Source organism: Phoca vitulina, unplaced genomic scaffold (genome assembly GCF_004348235.1).
Source record: "Phoca vitulina isolate PV1807 unplaced genomic scaffold, GSC_HSeal_1.0 scaffold101, whole genome shotgun sequence".
In the NCBI taxonomy this organism is placed as follows: domain Eukaryota; kingdom Metazoa; phylum Chordata; class Mammalia; order Carnivora; family Phocidae; genus Phoca; species Phoca vitulina.
In genome coordinates this window covers 1,430,308-1,445,981 of record NW_022589804.1, presented here as the reverse complement: position 1 = coordinate 1,445,981, position 15,674 = coordinate 1,430,308, and the positions used below count along the sequence as shown (strand labels likewise).

Sequence of the window (15,674 nt, the reverse complement as noted above, 5' to 3'; positions counted from 1 at the left end):
TGTCAGCAGCAGAGTTGTTTTTAATATTGCATAATATTGTCAAGCTTGCATACTATAAATGATCTATTTCCTATTTGTTGGACCTCTAGGTTGTTTCCAACTTTACATAACTATAAATAATGCTGTGATTAATTGTGCAAAGTTGCTCCAAAACAAAAATGGAGAGGCTCCTCCTAAAAGATGTTTTCTGGATGCTTGCCAAAGCAAGCACTCCTTGGGCTTTGCAGGGCTCTGAGCTGAATTCAATAAAAATTCAAGTAAAAACTTCAGGGGCTCTTTCTTTTTGCTTCTTTCATTATCCCAAACTTCAAAAGCCCAACAGGTGGGTAGTTCAAATATACAGAAAGAGATCACTGAGTGCCCAAATTGATGTTCAAATTTCAGTGAACCCAAATGCATTCCATGAACCCACGCTGGGTTGATGTCTTTCTAACCAACATCCAGAGGTATAGGAAATATAGCAGAGGGCCTCACTCACCTTTCTTTTTTTACTTATTTATTTTTCATATTTGAAGAAATGTGGCTGTCCTTAATACCTTCCTTGCCATTGCACTCCAAGTAAAATGATCTACTCTCGGAGGGCCAAGGGTTCTACCAGAAAATATCTTTCATTTGAGCCTATAGCAATTGTTGCAAATCTGCTAAACATTACGTTTGCCAAATCCTTATAAAGAATCGCCTTCCCATTTCTGGTGAGATGCTTTTTAAAAGGAAAAGCTTTTACTGCTTTTGCAGTGGTCAGCTGAAGTTCACCATGTTTAAAAGGGAATATGTCATACCTTTTTCTGCTCATCCCCTGATTAACCTCTCTGCCTCTGAGATCACCCTTCTTTTATTCATCCTGGTTTAAGATGATGAAGGAATCTTCTCATCTCCCAGGGCTAGTGCTAGGGATAGTTACCTACAAAAAGACAAGGGAGAAGTAAGTGAACCCTTTACATACAATGCCTCATTCAGTTCCTTGTAAAGATTCTGTTTTACAGATAAGGAATAAGAGCTGTTAAATAACTTGCCCTAAATCACAGAGCTCATCCATTTACTTGGGATTAGAAGCTGGTTCTCTGTTTTAGAAGTTCAGCTTTATACTTCCTCCCTCAAGATGTCTTTCCTCTGTCTTCCCCAGTTCTGTTGGGGGACCGCCCCATTGTTCCATTGATCAAAATGTTTGGATCAATAAATGATGGTGTTGACTTTTCAGGAAATGGTCCCCATTACTCTCCCTTGTCTTTTTTTTTTTTTTAAGATTTTATTTATTTATTTGACAGAGAGAGAGACCGCGAGAGAGGGAACATAAGCAGGGGGAGTGGGAGAGGGAGAAGCAGGCTTCCCATGGAGCAGGGAGCCCGATGCTGGGCTCGATCCCAGGACCCTGGGATCATGACCTGAGCCGAAGGCAGACACTTAATGACTGAGCCACCCAGGCGCCCTCTCCCTTGTCTTTTTGTTAAGGGGCTTACCACACTACCTGGCACAAAATAAGACTTTGATAAATGGTAGCTATTATTAACAATAAAAAAAACAACTTAACTGGGTGCAAAAATCAAGAACATCTGGCAGTTAGAGTTAAGTTGGAAGAGACAATGGTGAGGAGGTGACCACTGTTTGACCCTCAAGCTAGACCCGGGCAATTAGAATCTCCTCACCTCCTCCCCTGTCATTGGAATGTGCATTCTGCCTGGGAGCTCTTCTAATGCCTTAGCCTTGAGTAAGGTGTCGTTGAGACCACCTGGATGGTATACATGCCCAAACCCAGGTAAGGCCTCTTAAGATGCCGGCAGGGAGGTGTAGAGATCTACTCATCCTGTGGCTGCCCCAGACAAGCCTTGTAAGTTCTCTTGCTTATTAAACCTGCCCCTGACCAGTCCGGAGAGGCCTTCCTCTTTCCTCAGTCTTTCCTTGCCCTTTGTGTATACAGGGGACCAGTTTGTGAACCACCAAGGTATCTCCTAGGTGAAGCTGCTGTCGGGGGGCAGGGGGCAGCAGTGGGTTCAGGGGGAAAGGAAGTAATGATGCTGCTCATGTGGATGGCAGGAGCACAGACACAGGGAGGGCATCCAGCGCTGCACAAAATGAAGAATTCTTGAAAGCAGGCAGCAAGCAACCGAAGAGTCTCTCCACTGGTGGAAGGACTGTAGTTGCCAGGTGGGGTTTTGCTGTCAGAGTCCTGCTCTCAAGACACCGATAGTAGGAGTAAGACTAGGTCCCAACCCCAGAGAAACCAAGACAAGGGGCTGGAACCAAAAGAACCACTAGGGCTCGGAGAACAAATGGGGAGCTCATTGTCCAAACAGCGTCTGACCGAGAGGGGGGTTATGACTGCAAGCTGAGTTATCCACCGGATACAGGCCCCCCACACCCCACATGCTGAACCTTTTAAAGAGTTCCTCCCAGGCTATAGCTGGAAGAAAATGGATAATATCTGCACTGTGGGATGACTACTTGCTGAGAGAAAAAGCACCTATACACACAGAAGTATACTTCACTATGCTGGGGCTTATAGGTCTCCAAGAGGCTGCTGAAATTTTATGCAAAATTTAGGATGAGTGTGTGCTGCTTTGAGGGGGAAAGAATCCATCATTTTATCAGTCTCAGAAGGGTCCATGGTCCTTGATCTTGCAAGGGCAAAGGATCAATGCTTTAAAGAAATGCTCTTTTTAAGCACAAATACCACAATCTACTTCTTTTCTTGGTCAAAAGTCTGGTGAGTTGAGACAGGGTGTTCACCTTCTATGGCGGAATTTTCTCATACACCTGGGCCTCTGATTATCATTCTATCTTTCCATTTGCTCCCTCCATTTTCAAAATACAGATTCAACAACTTCTGGTCTACTAAGGAGCTCCATTCTTACTACATGGCTATGTGTTTAATAAGTCTAATATCTTCTTCAAATCATATCTGCGGGTTCCTATAGGGTGGAGGCTACCATAAAATGGGCCCAGTCTGTGGTCCTGAAACTGAGAAATGCCCTACCTTCTCCCATTTCTTCGATCTTCCCCACTGCCTGGGCCTTGCATGTCTTTTACTCCCCCCCTCTTGATTCTTCACAGCTCAGCTCAAATTTCATATACTCTCTGGAAGCTTCTGGGATAACTTAGCCCCCCGGAACTCTCTCCCTTCTCCAAAGTCTATACTACCATTAGGTGCTGGGAAAAATGTGTCAGGCAGTGAGTGTGTTGTAGAGCAGGCTTTCTCCACCTTGGCACCACTCACATTTTTGGGCCAGATGGTTCTTCATTGCAGATTGCATCTCCTCTCCCAGCATGACAACCCCAGTGTCTGCTAACATTGTCAAATGTCCCCTGAGGGACAAATCACCTCTGGTTGAGAACCACTGTTGAAGCGTGATCTTCATATATCAGGCAATGTGTTAGACTCTGTACAGACTTTATTCATGGTCATACCCTACTCTCCTACCTTTATCTTCCTTTACTTCCATTTGCTCATTTCTTTTGAACTTATTTTGTAGTGCACCTTTACCTTTACAAAGCACTTTAAACTCTTTGCAGGGCAGGTAATATATAAACAAACACTTATTGCTTCTTTTATGCTTTGTTACACATAGCCCAGACAGGTGAATATTACCATTGCCTTTTAGCACATAAACACTGAAGGCTAGAAATCTCTGTGCACTAACTGAACTAAGGTCTAAATAATGACTACTAGAGCAGCAAAGACTCAAAGTCAGGACTGTCTGCTTCCAAAGTTCACAGTATTTTCAGAGCACAATGCTACTTTGGTTACTTTCTCTCCATAGACTCATTCTTGTTACCGCTCAACTGTATTTCAGCCTGCAGAACTGGGATCATGTCTACTGCCTCTTGGGAATACTGTGCATTTCTTAAGATGCCATAGGAATAGTTAATTCAAAGGAAAAATCTAACTTTCTTTTTTTTAAGTTCTCCAGAACCCCACAAAAGAGAACAAGGGTATAAAAATCTGGTATTAAGGGCATTCATTTTCTAACACTTAAACTATACTGAAACTATTCAATACTTTTGACAGGTCAGAAAATACATTTCAGGAAAAAAAATAAATCATCTCAATTATTACTTTAAAGCACAACCCTAGCCTTTTCCCTCATTTCCGCAGGGGAAGGCTATTTCTCCCGCTTAATTCTTTTCCATTGATTGCTAGGATTTCAATCTCTTTAGACTTACCCTTGCATTAGAGGAAGGTAACAAGTCTGCTTTTCATTTTTCTCAACTTGAGGGGTTTGGAGTTTATCATATTCTTTCCACTTTTCACGATCAGTAGAACTGAATTTCAAAAAACAAATACGCCTTTTAGGACAGAAAGCTACAACTCAACGTTTTGGATCCACATCACATCCTCAAATTTGGAAGAGTAGAGGTTAAATTTCTCACTTCTGCCAACTCTTAAAAAGCATTTAAAGAAAAGCAATCTTGAGAAACAGACTTCTGAAAGGAAAAAGGAGGAAACCAGCAAAGGCACAGGTTGCATTTTCTGTCCAAAGGCTAGTTTCTCTCCTGAGATTTTGGTCAGCTGTCAGCACGAGGACATTCTGTAGCACAGGCGGGTCTGCTGAGGTTTCAATTATTTTACAGTCCAGGTGATTTCACACTTTCAATCACAACTACGGTTCAATGAGGCCAATGTTTTACAGCTGATGAAACGAAGGCCCAGTGGCTAATTGACCCACTACCAATATTCAATTTCAAGTCCACCCAATTCCTGTCAGAGCAAAAGACTTTGATACATTTAAATCTTTCCAGTCATGGTCAGGAAGTTTCCACTTAACTTTAGGCCAAAAATAAATCTTTATTAAAGACATAGAAATATTAATATCGCTGTATTTAGAGGACAACTGTTAAATTAAGCCTTCCAAACCACCACACGTGGGCTGAAGCTTAGAGTACTTGCCCCTGAGAGATAATAGGATTTCTGAAAGCTGGAAAACAACTTAGAAATGATTTTACAGAACAAGGTGAGTTTATGTGTCTCACAACATACAGATTTCTTTCTCCTTTTGTAATTGGGAGGCAGCAGGAACAGTAGAACGTTCTGGGTTCAGTGGAATCTAGACTTAGTGTTATTAACTAGAGCCCCAGGTATGCTACTTCCCCGCTGTAAGCCCATTTTTATTTTAACGAGAGATGAACCAGATGATCTTCCAGCACTAAAGTTTTGTGATTCTGTTATGCTTACCTTATCTTTACTGGAAAATCCAAAAATAGGAAAATAAACATATTACAACCTTAGATTAACCTTAGTCTTTTTTGCTTCAAAATTGCAGTGACTTTTCTCTCAGCCATAGCCTTCCAAACTTGATGGCCTCTCACTGTTTTTCTCTCCACAGAGGTAGCAACAGAGGCAATCATGTGGTGAAGGATAAAAAACTTCAGTACCAAGAGGCGCCTGGGTGGCTCAGTTGGTTAAGCGTCCGACTTTTGGTTTCGGCTCAGGTCATGATCTCAGGGGTGTGAGATCAAGCCCCGCTGAGCACGGAGTCTGCTTGGGACTCTCCCTCTCTCTCTGCCCCTCCCGCTCATGCTCTCTCTTTCTCAAATAAATAAATTTTAAAAACAAGCAAACAAAAAAACCTCTGTACCAAAAAATTCAAAATGATCTCCCTCAAGTTTTTGAAGGTTTTTCTGTTTCTTTATGCTAGTGTTCTTCTGTAGATTCTTTTCTTCCTTAAAAGAATAAATCTCATAAGCCCCTCCTCTACTCTCATAGAGCTTGTTTATTAATAGAACATGTCTTAGCTGCCTCCTCATAGCAAACAATTATTTTATAATTTGAATTTAGAAAAGGACGACTTGAGTAATAACTAATATTTACATACTCCCTTCTATCTTCCAAGCACTGTTTACATGCTCTACATATTAGAAAGGCATTTAACCCTCAGAAAACTCTATGAAGTAGGTACATGTATATCTCTTACTATTCAGATTTATCCAGTTCTTGGCTTTGGTGGTTAGAGGTCAATTAGAGGTCAGTGAGCAAGTATGCCTGGCTGGGAAACTGCATTATCTGAATCTACTTCGGTTTCCCCACTTGGGATGGTGAAAGGCTTGAGCTTAAGTAAGGCAAACAATGGCGTCCGAAAGTGCAAATCTATTTGGTTCGGTCATTGCAACAGCAAGGATTTAGAGGGAGAGCTCACACAGGGAGGGTTATCTATCCTGCAGTTCAGGCACCTGAAGCACATGTGGGTTAAGGAAACTGCCTCAGGCTTTATGGCTAATATGAGGCAGAGCCAGAAAGCTGATCCAGGCACCAGGCACCCAAGTCAATGCCATGCTTGTGCTTGACTGCCCAGCTAAAACTTTATTTTCCTTTGTGGGTGGTGTTGTCTCCACACATACAACACTGTTGTTCTCCTGGATAGGTCTTTGGGGAGCTTAGCCAGAGTTCCCACTCCATTTTTTGCAGAGCTCAACCCGTCAACAGACTCTGATTCTATGTTCTATTAGCCCCAATAGAAAGTTTTAGATTACAAAACTTGTTTTTTCTACAGATTAAGAGTTTAATCACATAGCTTGAGGAACCGTGATGTTCCATTTAGTCGCCATCTTTAATGAATTCCGCCACTGGGGATGAAGCAGTGATCTGTCATCTAGAAACAGGAAAAGCAGACTCCCATCACAGATAAATTCAGGTTGAAGTGCAGTGGAACCTGAGCTCTCATTCTGGGTAATCCCTCTTGTAATGTCAGGAAATTTAGGGTCTCCTCGAACCATTGCTTGTCAACTAATCATGCTTGTGAGAATTGTTTCCCATCACCATTTAGGTTCACACCTCTATGCAGTCTTTCAATATTTCCCAAAGTATTTTATGAATGATATCAGCAATGATTCTCCTTACAAGCTCGGCCAGGGTTCTCATGAAATTGTGCACAAGCACGGGTGCCCTGCATCTTCATGACTTACTCCCATCGGGGTGAGCATACAGCCATGCAGGTGGAAAACCAGAGGTTAAGCTTCTGCTTTCCTGTTAAATAATACCTTATTGGTTAAGCTGACAGGTAATATCTCTAGAAGTGCTAGTGCAAAGTAAATTCATGCTTGATTTCAAAGTCTATTTACACTTTCACAATAGCAACAAGGAAAGCGAGAAATAAAGTAAGACTTAGATGGCATTCATAGCTCCTTGGAGGCCTTCCACATGACAAGCGCCCTGGCTCTGCCTGCCATTCAGTGTGTCTGCTTCTGAGTCACCATGTGGTGAGAGAGTCAAAGGTATGCGGCAGTGCGCCAGGACACCCAAGAAGCCACACCTTACACATGGGGCATATTCCAGCAAGGAGAGAAAACACATCATTGTAGTGAACTGCAATACAAAAAGTCCACGAGGCTTCAGGCAAAACTCTGACGCTTAACACGTGAAATTTCCAAGTATACACCTAGTATCTCCAGTCATTTTTGATTTTTTTGGTGGAAAGGGCTGAGACTCAGTCTCTAAGGCACTCAAGGAGAACTGGACTTAGATCTTGGTTCTACCCGGACCTAGTCATTTACGACCTGTGTGACCTGACCCAAGTCACGTGCCCTTTTCCAAGCTAATCATTCTTTTGGTGCAAAGAGAGGAATATATCCCATGAGCTCTACGGTCCCTACCGGCTCCAAGACGCCTGTGGATTTTGCTTATGTTTTAGAACTCTGACCACCTAATCTGCCTGATTGTCACATCATTTCTAATAGATGCCATCTGTTGAACTCTGCAAAGAGATTTCATATCACTGTGAAATATCCCTTGGAGATCCAAGATCAGCCCAAATCTAAACTGCTAACTTCCCACTAATTAAGTTACAAATGCTCACCCAGTGAAGGCTGACCAATACTTCCAGATGCAAGATACACCAAAAGGAAGTTTAATCAATATCCAGATCTTTATCAAAACTGATTTCTCTTTTTGGCCTCTAGCTCATCAAATATCCATGGAATAATTTTAGGGTTGACTAGTCATTATTTGAGTATACCCCTTATCATAAAGGTTCATAGTTTGTTTTTTTAATTGAAATACACTCAAATTCTTTGTTTTCAAAATACTTATTACATAAATAATAACCGTAAGTCTAACTGCAAGGGTCAGTGGAGAAACCTGTTAAGCACACATATGAATTCTATAATCTCTATCACCTGAACACTTACAAAAAACTTTAAAAACGTAATAATCATTGCCATATTTTCTTGCGATTTTTTTTTTAATTTTAAAGATTTTATTTATTTGAGAGAGACAGAGAGTGTGCGTGCGCTCATGAGCGGGAAGGCAGGTGCAGGGGAGGTAGAGGGAGAAGCAGACTCCCCGCTGAGTGTGGGACCCGACCTGGGGCTTGATCCCCAGACCCTGAGATCATGACCTGAACCAAAGGCAGATGCTCAACCGACTGAGTGACCCAGGTGCCCTCCTCTTGTGACTTTTACAATTTAAAAGGCTGGGAACTGCTCCCTACAATTGAGGAACTGGTGTGGCTGCCATGGCTATGCTCTCAATGGCACACTCATCGGTTCCTCTGCGGATCCGGAAGTAACCATTCTCACCCCAACTGGCGCCCCAGCTGTTTTTAACAATCCAGTAATCCATCCCAGAGGCTGCGTCAGTGCCATAGCCCACCAGCAAAACGGCATGATTTGTCAGCTCAAAGGGGTTGAAAGGGTCTCGCAGGCCCGTGTGGTAATAGATCCCTGTGCGGTAGTGGAAGAAGTCATCATAGACTTGAAAAGCAACAGCCATGGGCCCGTGATGGACCAGCTCGAGCTTCATCAGGGCCTCGTTGCAGCCCCCATAGAAACCTCCTACATAGTGGTACTCGGAGGAGTAATAACGGAGGCAGTCCTTCTTCGGTTTGCACGGAGAATCAGTGCCTGTGTAGGGGAAGCAGGCCTCTTCCACCAGCCCAAAATCTTGGGCATATTTTCCTGCGATGAGGTACGGGAAGCCACCTTCACAGCCTGAGGAGGAATAACACACACAGTTATTATTACCCCTCTATTAGAAAGGGGCACAGAAGAAATGGTCCCATTTTTCTTTTTTTTTTTTCTTTTCTACTCCATTAATTCTTTGTTATACTCAGGAGTTGTTCAGGAGTTGTTCTTAGCTTAAATGCTACTTCGTTCATTCATCCATAGCCCTCTAGCCAACTATCCTCTCATCCCCATCTCATGAACGGACAGTTATTTGGAACCTGGTGTGGTAGGTAACTATAGCATAGTGGTTACATGGGGAGGCTCTGAAGCCTGACCATGTAGGTTCAAATCCTAAACTGTGGAAAGAATTTAACTTCTCTGTACCTCTGTTCACTTACCTGTAAAATATAGATAGGACTAGAACCTTCCTTGTAGGATTAAATTAGTTACTTCATGTAAAAGCAATAAAAGTTGGCTACTATAGTCATTATTAAATAGCCAGACACCACAACATGGCTCTTCCTGAAGGAAGTCTTCTTTGACCACCTCCTATGAACAAGGTCTAAATCCAGTCCCCATCACCCTCCTCCAGTCCTTGCCATATTATACATGTCCATAATCCTATATTTTTTCTTCAACGTTCCTTTAATTAATTTCTCCTTTCCTCACTTCAGTCTAAGCTTCATGAGGGTAAGGACTGTCTTTGATACTCAGTCCCCAGGGCCTAGAAGTCACACTGTTGGTGTTTAGTAAATATTTCAGAAAGATTAAAAGGCCCAATGACAAATAATCATTCCTAAGCAGTTTCACTTTCTAGTGGCCAAATCTGGGGATGACAGCAGAAAACTTTAAAATGAGAATGTTTTGCTCTAAATCAATTGCAGCTGGGCTTTCTGCATCATTACACAGGGCCTGTTCTGAAAGCCCAAGGACAGAATTGTCACTTTCTCATAGAGGGAAACCAGTGTGAGTGTGGTTTTAATATGAATTTGGTTTTGGAGTGAAACTTTAGTTGGAATTGAAACTCTAATGTTTAGAAGCTATGTGGCCTTCAAAATATTATAGAACAACTTCATGTCTGTCCCCTGTTAATAAACAGGGATATCTACTTCTCAGGGTTTGGGGCGTTGTTGGATAATGTACATAAACGGCTCCAAAGAGCTAGTGCTCATTCAATACATAGTAACTACTGACATTTTGCTGAATGGTGCAGTGAATTCCATGAGAACCACTCATTAGTAAGTGATAAGGCTTGAACTCCAGAACTTGCACCCACGTGCTCCAACTCTAGACACAACGCTTTGTACTACACCATCCTTTTACCTTTGCCGACAAAGGCCAACTGCACCCCGGTGAACAGTGCCTGAAATATAACACTCACCTTGAGCATACTGGCTGCAAGAGACCACCTCCTGTGGACTCAGGATCGGGGTGTGCGTGTTGTTGGTTAGTATACGGAGTCTTGCTTCCAGCATACCCATAGAAGCAAACGAGTAGCAGCTTCCACACGATGCTGGTGATCGAAAGGAAAGATATGTAACCGAAGGGAACTTTGAAGCACTTGCAAAGAAACACAGACAAATCTGAGTGGAGAGATACAGTAATATATTTACATTGAGTGTTGTTGTTGTTGTTCATGAGGATCAGCCCAATATAGAAGATTCAATGGACAAATACTATTAACCTTATAGGCAAGCAAAGATCTCAGCTTTTTCACCAGAAGACAAATGTTACTACATGGGGCTTTCCTTGAGACTATTTTAGGAGGCAAAACAAAACAAAATGAAACCCAAAAAACTCCTCTGGTCTCTGCAAAGCATTTGATAGTATTCTTGATAATGAAGAAATAATATAGGTCCACAGCACGTGGAGCCTTTCAGTTCAGAGACAACTATGGAGGAATACATGTGAGCTGAGCTTTTCAGTATCTCAAGAGCAGCATTTTCTTTCTCTTTTCTTTTCCTTTTTTAAAGATTTATTTATAACAAAACCTAATTATTTTTAAAACCTCTCTTTTATAGGGTAAAAGAACAAATCTTTGGATTTTAGGGAGGCAAAACCCAAAAGTTGTCAAGATATTTGAACGGTTAAGATAGTACCATGGATACCTAAGAAACAATGGTTGGCTCCATTTGAAAGTGACAAGAAGGGGCACCTGGGTGGCTCAGTCGTTAAGCGACTGCCTTCGGCTCAGGTCATGATCCCAGGGTCCTGGGATCGAGCCCCGCATCGGGCTCCCTGCTCCGCGGGAAGCCTGCTTCTCCCTCTCCCACTCCCCCTGCTTGTGTTCCCTCTCTCGCTGTATCTCTCTCTGTCAAATAAATAACTAAAATCTTTAAAAAAGGTTTTAAAAAAAAAGCAAAATAATCAAGAACATAATAAAGTTAACATAAAGCACAGAAAATTATTCTGGCAAGACAATATCTTGTAATCTGGACAGTTTACACAGAAGAAAGAACTTCATATTATAGGAGAAGGCAACAAACAGTAAACCAAGGAAATGAGACTGTCAAAACTGAGCAAACTTTGCAAAGACCTTAGCACATTTCATAACTTTTCAGACTCAGGTTTTATAAACCAAGGCAAATAAAATGTATTTCCAGACAGAAAGTGGAATGGTGCCTGCTAGGGTCTTAGGGGCTGGGGGGGATTGGGGAGTTACTGTTTAATGGGTACAGAGTTTCAGCTTGGGAAGATCAAAACTTTCTGGGGATGGATGGTAATGATGGTTGTACAACAATAGGAGTATACTTAATGCTACTGAACTGTATATGTTAAAATGATAAATTACTTCCAAGTTTTGTCCTTCATTATATATTCTGGAACGAACTCATATGTTATTTTAAGACCCATCTCAGGGCATCTGCAATGTCAAAACTAGGTGTACAATATTCTTAAGATGTTATTAATATGCAGTGCATTCATTGTTGCTATCTTCAAGTGATTCAATAAATAAGAATCATAAACAACAACAAAAAAATATTTATTTATTTGAGAGAGCAAGCGAGCGAGCACACACACATGGCAGGGAGGGGCAGAGGGAGAGCGAGAAGCGGACTCCCTGCTGAGTGCAGAGCCAGGATTCGGGGCTCTATCCCAGCACTCTGGGATCACGACCTGAGCTAAAGTTGAGAGTCGGATGCTCAACTGACTGAGCCACCCAGGCGCCCCTCAAGAGCACTATTTTCTAAAGCTACTTGTTGGGGGGAACGAACCTGAAGAATGGCTCAGGTATGGGCATATTAGAAAAAGTTCAATTTACCCACGGTCCAGGAGGCAAAATATAACAAAGTCCAAGAAAGGTAAGAGATTATAATTATAAATGGTGAGATTAAAATTATAATGATGGATATGGTATTTAAGGTGGGCAATGAGGAAGTAAAACTAAGGATGGAGGTAGTGAAACTGAAAACAGACTGGTGCTAAGGGAAAAAGGGGAAGAGCAGTGCAGCTGTGGTTCCCTGAAAAGTGTCCCCCAGAGTAAAGAAGAACATGAAGAGTAGCTGCATGGAGGTCGGGGAGCAGGGAAAAGAGAACTGCTTTAATACCTGGATGCTCTGTTGAAGACAAAATAAATGTACTTAAGAAGCACATGCTAGGAATATAGTTGCTATTTCAAGAGAAGGAAGAATGTTTTACTATGAGGTAATTTATATGGACAATATTATCTTTCTGTGTTTCCTCAACAGATGTGGGTAAATACATACATACATTTAAGAAAATATGGCATGCATGTAACAAAGCTGGGATTTCAACTTGTTATAATTCTAGAAAAAAAATGAACATAATTTTAATATCTCTATTACCATAGAGCCTCTTTTACCTCTACCACTGATATAAATTCTACATGGAGATATGCTTGTACCAAATCCAAACATTGGTATTAAATGTAGTTATACACAATTGATGTTATTCAATGTACTAATATATTATTTACCAAATTATTTGAATGGTGAGCACTCCCTTATGCACATACAGTAAGATTAATAGACAGCATTACATGAAAAAAAATCATCCTACATAAAGAGTGTGTTGCCTTTGTTCTCTTTAATAAATCTGAATTTAGTAATTTAGTACTGCCTTCCTTAGAGAGAGAAGTATTCAAAAGAACACAATGCATTAGAATACCATCAGGGCACTGTTTTTCCCTTCCCTAGGTAATGTGGATTCATGCTCCTCCCTGAGTGCAAACGAAAGCCAGGACACTGTATGCTCAGCCTCCAACATCCTAAACTCTTCCTGAATTACTTATATTGTTTTCCTCAAACTAAACTGTGAATTTCCTTGAGCGTACATAGGACATGTGCCTTCTTCATCTACGTGCCTGATGCAATGAAGAAACTCCATGTATGTTTATAGAAAGAAGACTCAAATTATGAACAAGTACACACATATTTACATCCAGGAAAAAGAGTGACTTCATTGGAAGCAGTCAACCTTTCCTTGTTTCTAAGCTATCAGGGAGGCAGAACCTACTGGGAGCCCTCCGGCGACGTTCAACACCACCACAGGTCCTGGACTAGGGTCTATCAGAGTTCAATTACCCTTCAACTCTGCCATTTCAGATGTTCCCCAAACTTCTCCCTATAAATAGCTCAGATTTATCCATACCTTCTACTGCTTTTGCTGCCAAGAGATCACCTAAATTATGAAGATTAGGACAAACGCTTGGGAGAGGATCTTGAATTCATGTAGTGTACTACTGACTTGATAATGTATACACGGAGACTCAGAAAGAAGCAATGACTTGTCCAAAGTCCCAAAACTAACAGATGGCAGGTGCTAGTGGCTAAGTGTCTCCTAATGCAGCTTGTGCTTTTTTCAGTTCATAGGTCTGCATCTACTTTAAAGAATTTTCAAATTTTCTTCCCCATCATCTAGTCACTAAACATGCCAAAGTTAACTGGCACATTTTGTTTTTGGAACCATCCAAGTAACACTATCCTTGGGAACCCCTCTTTCAAATGATAGAGTGTCAAAGAACTAGATCAGCAATAGTAAACTGACAAAGCCAGTGTTCCTTTCATGTGTCTTCTAATAAATAACCTCCCAGGTATCTGGAAATGGCCCCATTTTGGTCATCCAGCATTCCTGGACCACGGCAGCCACAGAAATAATCGCTCTTGCTACTAAGCATGGAACCCTCCTCATCTGACCATCCAGCACCGTGGGAGGGCGAGGCCACATGTACATCCAAGGACTCAGAATGTGCTGTGAACAGAGAAACAAGGGGAATGAGGTAAAGAGATGACCTTCCTCAAGCCACTGACGTTTCCAGAAGGTGTCAGCTGCCAAGGAAATTAATGCCTCTTTTCAAACAGTCAAGGCCAGAACGTAGATTATAAAAGGACTATTATCCCTTAAGAAGACTACAGCGTAATAAAGAATAAGGGAATCTGACCCAGACAGAGGTCTGCAGTAAATACATTTCCACAATCCCCAATAGGTAAACATGATTCTCACGTGGTTTAACAATGTTCGGCTGCAGCTCCCCACAGGGAAGAGCACGCTGAGCTAAGAGTAAGGAATTGGGAGTCTTCATCCTCAGCCCGTCACTTGGCCGTGGGACCCTGGGGCACATCACTGGACCTTCCTGGCATCTCTTTTTATCTTGTGTGTAACATGAACAGCGTGGAACAGAGTGTGAGGTCTCTGCATTCCAGCTCTAAGGGTACAGATGGTATTTATTTATTTATTTATTTTTTAAAGATTTTATTTATTTGAGAGAGTGAGAATGAGAGAGAGAGAGAGCATATGAGAGGGAGGAGGGTCAGAGGGAGAAGCAGACTCCCCGCCGAGCAGGGAGCCTGATGCGGGACTCGATCCCGGGACTCCAGGATCATGACCTGAGCCGAAGGCAGTCGCTTAACCAACTGAGCCACCCAGGCGCCCCCGGTACAGATGGTATTTAGAACAAGGCTTAAATTAACTAGAGTTTAGACAGTAGGAAAACACTGCACTTCCTAACTAATGTGACCTGAGAGACACTCCCCCTCTCTCCTGAAGATACAATCATAAATATAGACAGCATAGTGGGGAGAAGAACCCAGAAAGTTCGAGTCTTCCAATTTCCTAGCTTCTCCTCCCTCTCACACTTGGAAGAGATCTAGCTACATGGCTGGTGCTTAAAGCTGCTTTCAAGTGTAAAGGTAAAACCTCATTTGTCCTCCCAATATTTCTTTTTTTTCCTTAATCTTGATTTGCTCTCTGAATACAGAAAAGTTGTGAATTCCCTTAAGCTGGGTAATTCTGAATTCTGGGTTTTCTAGAATGCTGGTGTTCCTAAAGTGAGTGGAAATTTCCAAGTAGCCCCGTATTTAAGAATAGAAAATAACTAATTTTTCCCCAACCTAAGGTAAAAAAAAAAACCAAAAGGAAGTCAAAAGAGAAACCTTTAAAAATTGCCCATGTCTGTACAAATCATATTTATAGCACTCAAACAATATGGAACATCAGAGACAATAGCTTTTGCCAAGCTACAAGAAAACCAATGTCAAAGAATTTGGCTTTAAAAAGTCTAATTTCTGCCCCCTGAATTACTGTCTTGTCACCAGTCAATTGTATCTTTCGGGAAGTGAGTGGAACTAAACTTCTCTTTTGACCTTCTCCCATGCTCCTGATGAATTAAAAAAAACCACTTTATTAAGTATTTACCCTATGGTATTTTAATATTTGCTTGCAGATCTTGCTAAACTGTAAGTCCCTAGGCTGAGAGCCATGCCACAGTCGTCTCTGTATCCCCAGCCATTAAAAAAAATCTTAACACATGTTAGATGCTCTATAAACACTCTGTAATATAGCAA

The 15,674-nt window shown here is 41.7% G+C and overlaps 1 protein-coding gene and 1 long non-coding RNA gene across 2 annotated transcripts in view; both read right to left on the bottom strand.

The window, feature by feature from the left end:
- Nucleotides 1-5,438, bottom strand: part of LOC116627767 — a 30,512-nt gene extending 25,074 nt beyond the window's left edge. Inside the window, exons 1-2 of the long non-coding RNA XR_004298528.1 lie at nt 4,159-5,438; nt 780-901 (exon numbers count right to left, since the gene is read on the bottom strand). This is a non-coding gene — a long non-coding RNA (uncharacterized LOC116627767). The remainder of the gene's footprint in view (nt 1-779; nt 902-4,158) is intronic.
- Nucleotides 5,439-5,597: 159 nt separating this feature from the next.
- Nucleotides 5,598-15,674, bottom strand: part of CTSC (cathepsin C) — a 39,783-nt gene continuing 29,706 nt past the window's right edge. Inside the window, exons 6-7 of the mRNA XM_032397652.1 lie at nt 10,253-10,384; nt 5,598-8,916 (exon numbers count right to left, since the gene is read on the bottom strand). Of these exons, the coding sequence (XP_032253543.1) occupies nt 8,414-8,916; nt 10,253-10,384 (635 nt within the window). The 3' untranslated portion in view covers nt 5,598-8,413. The remainder of the gene's footprint in view (nt 8,917-10,252; nt 10,385-15,674) is intronic.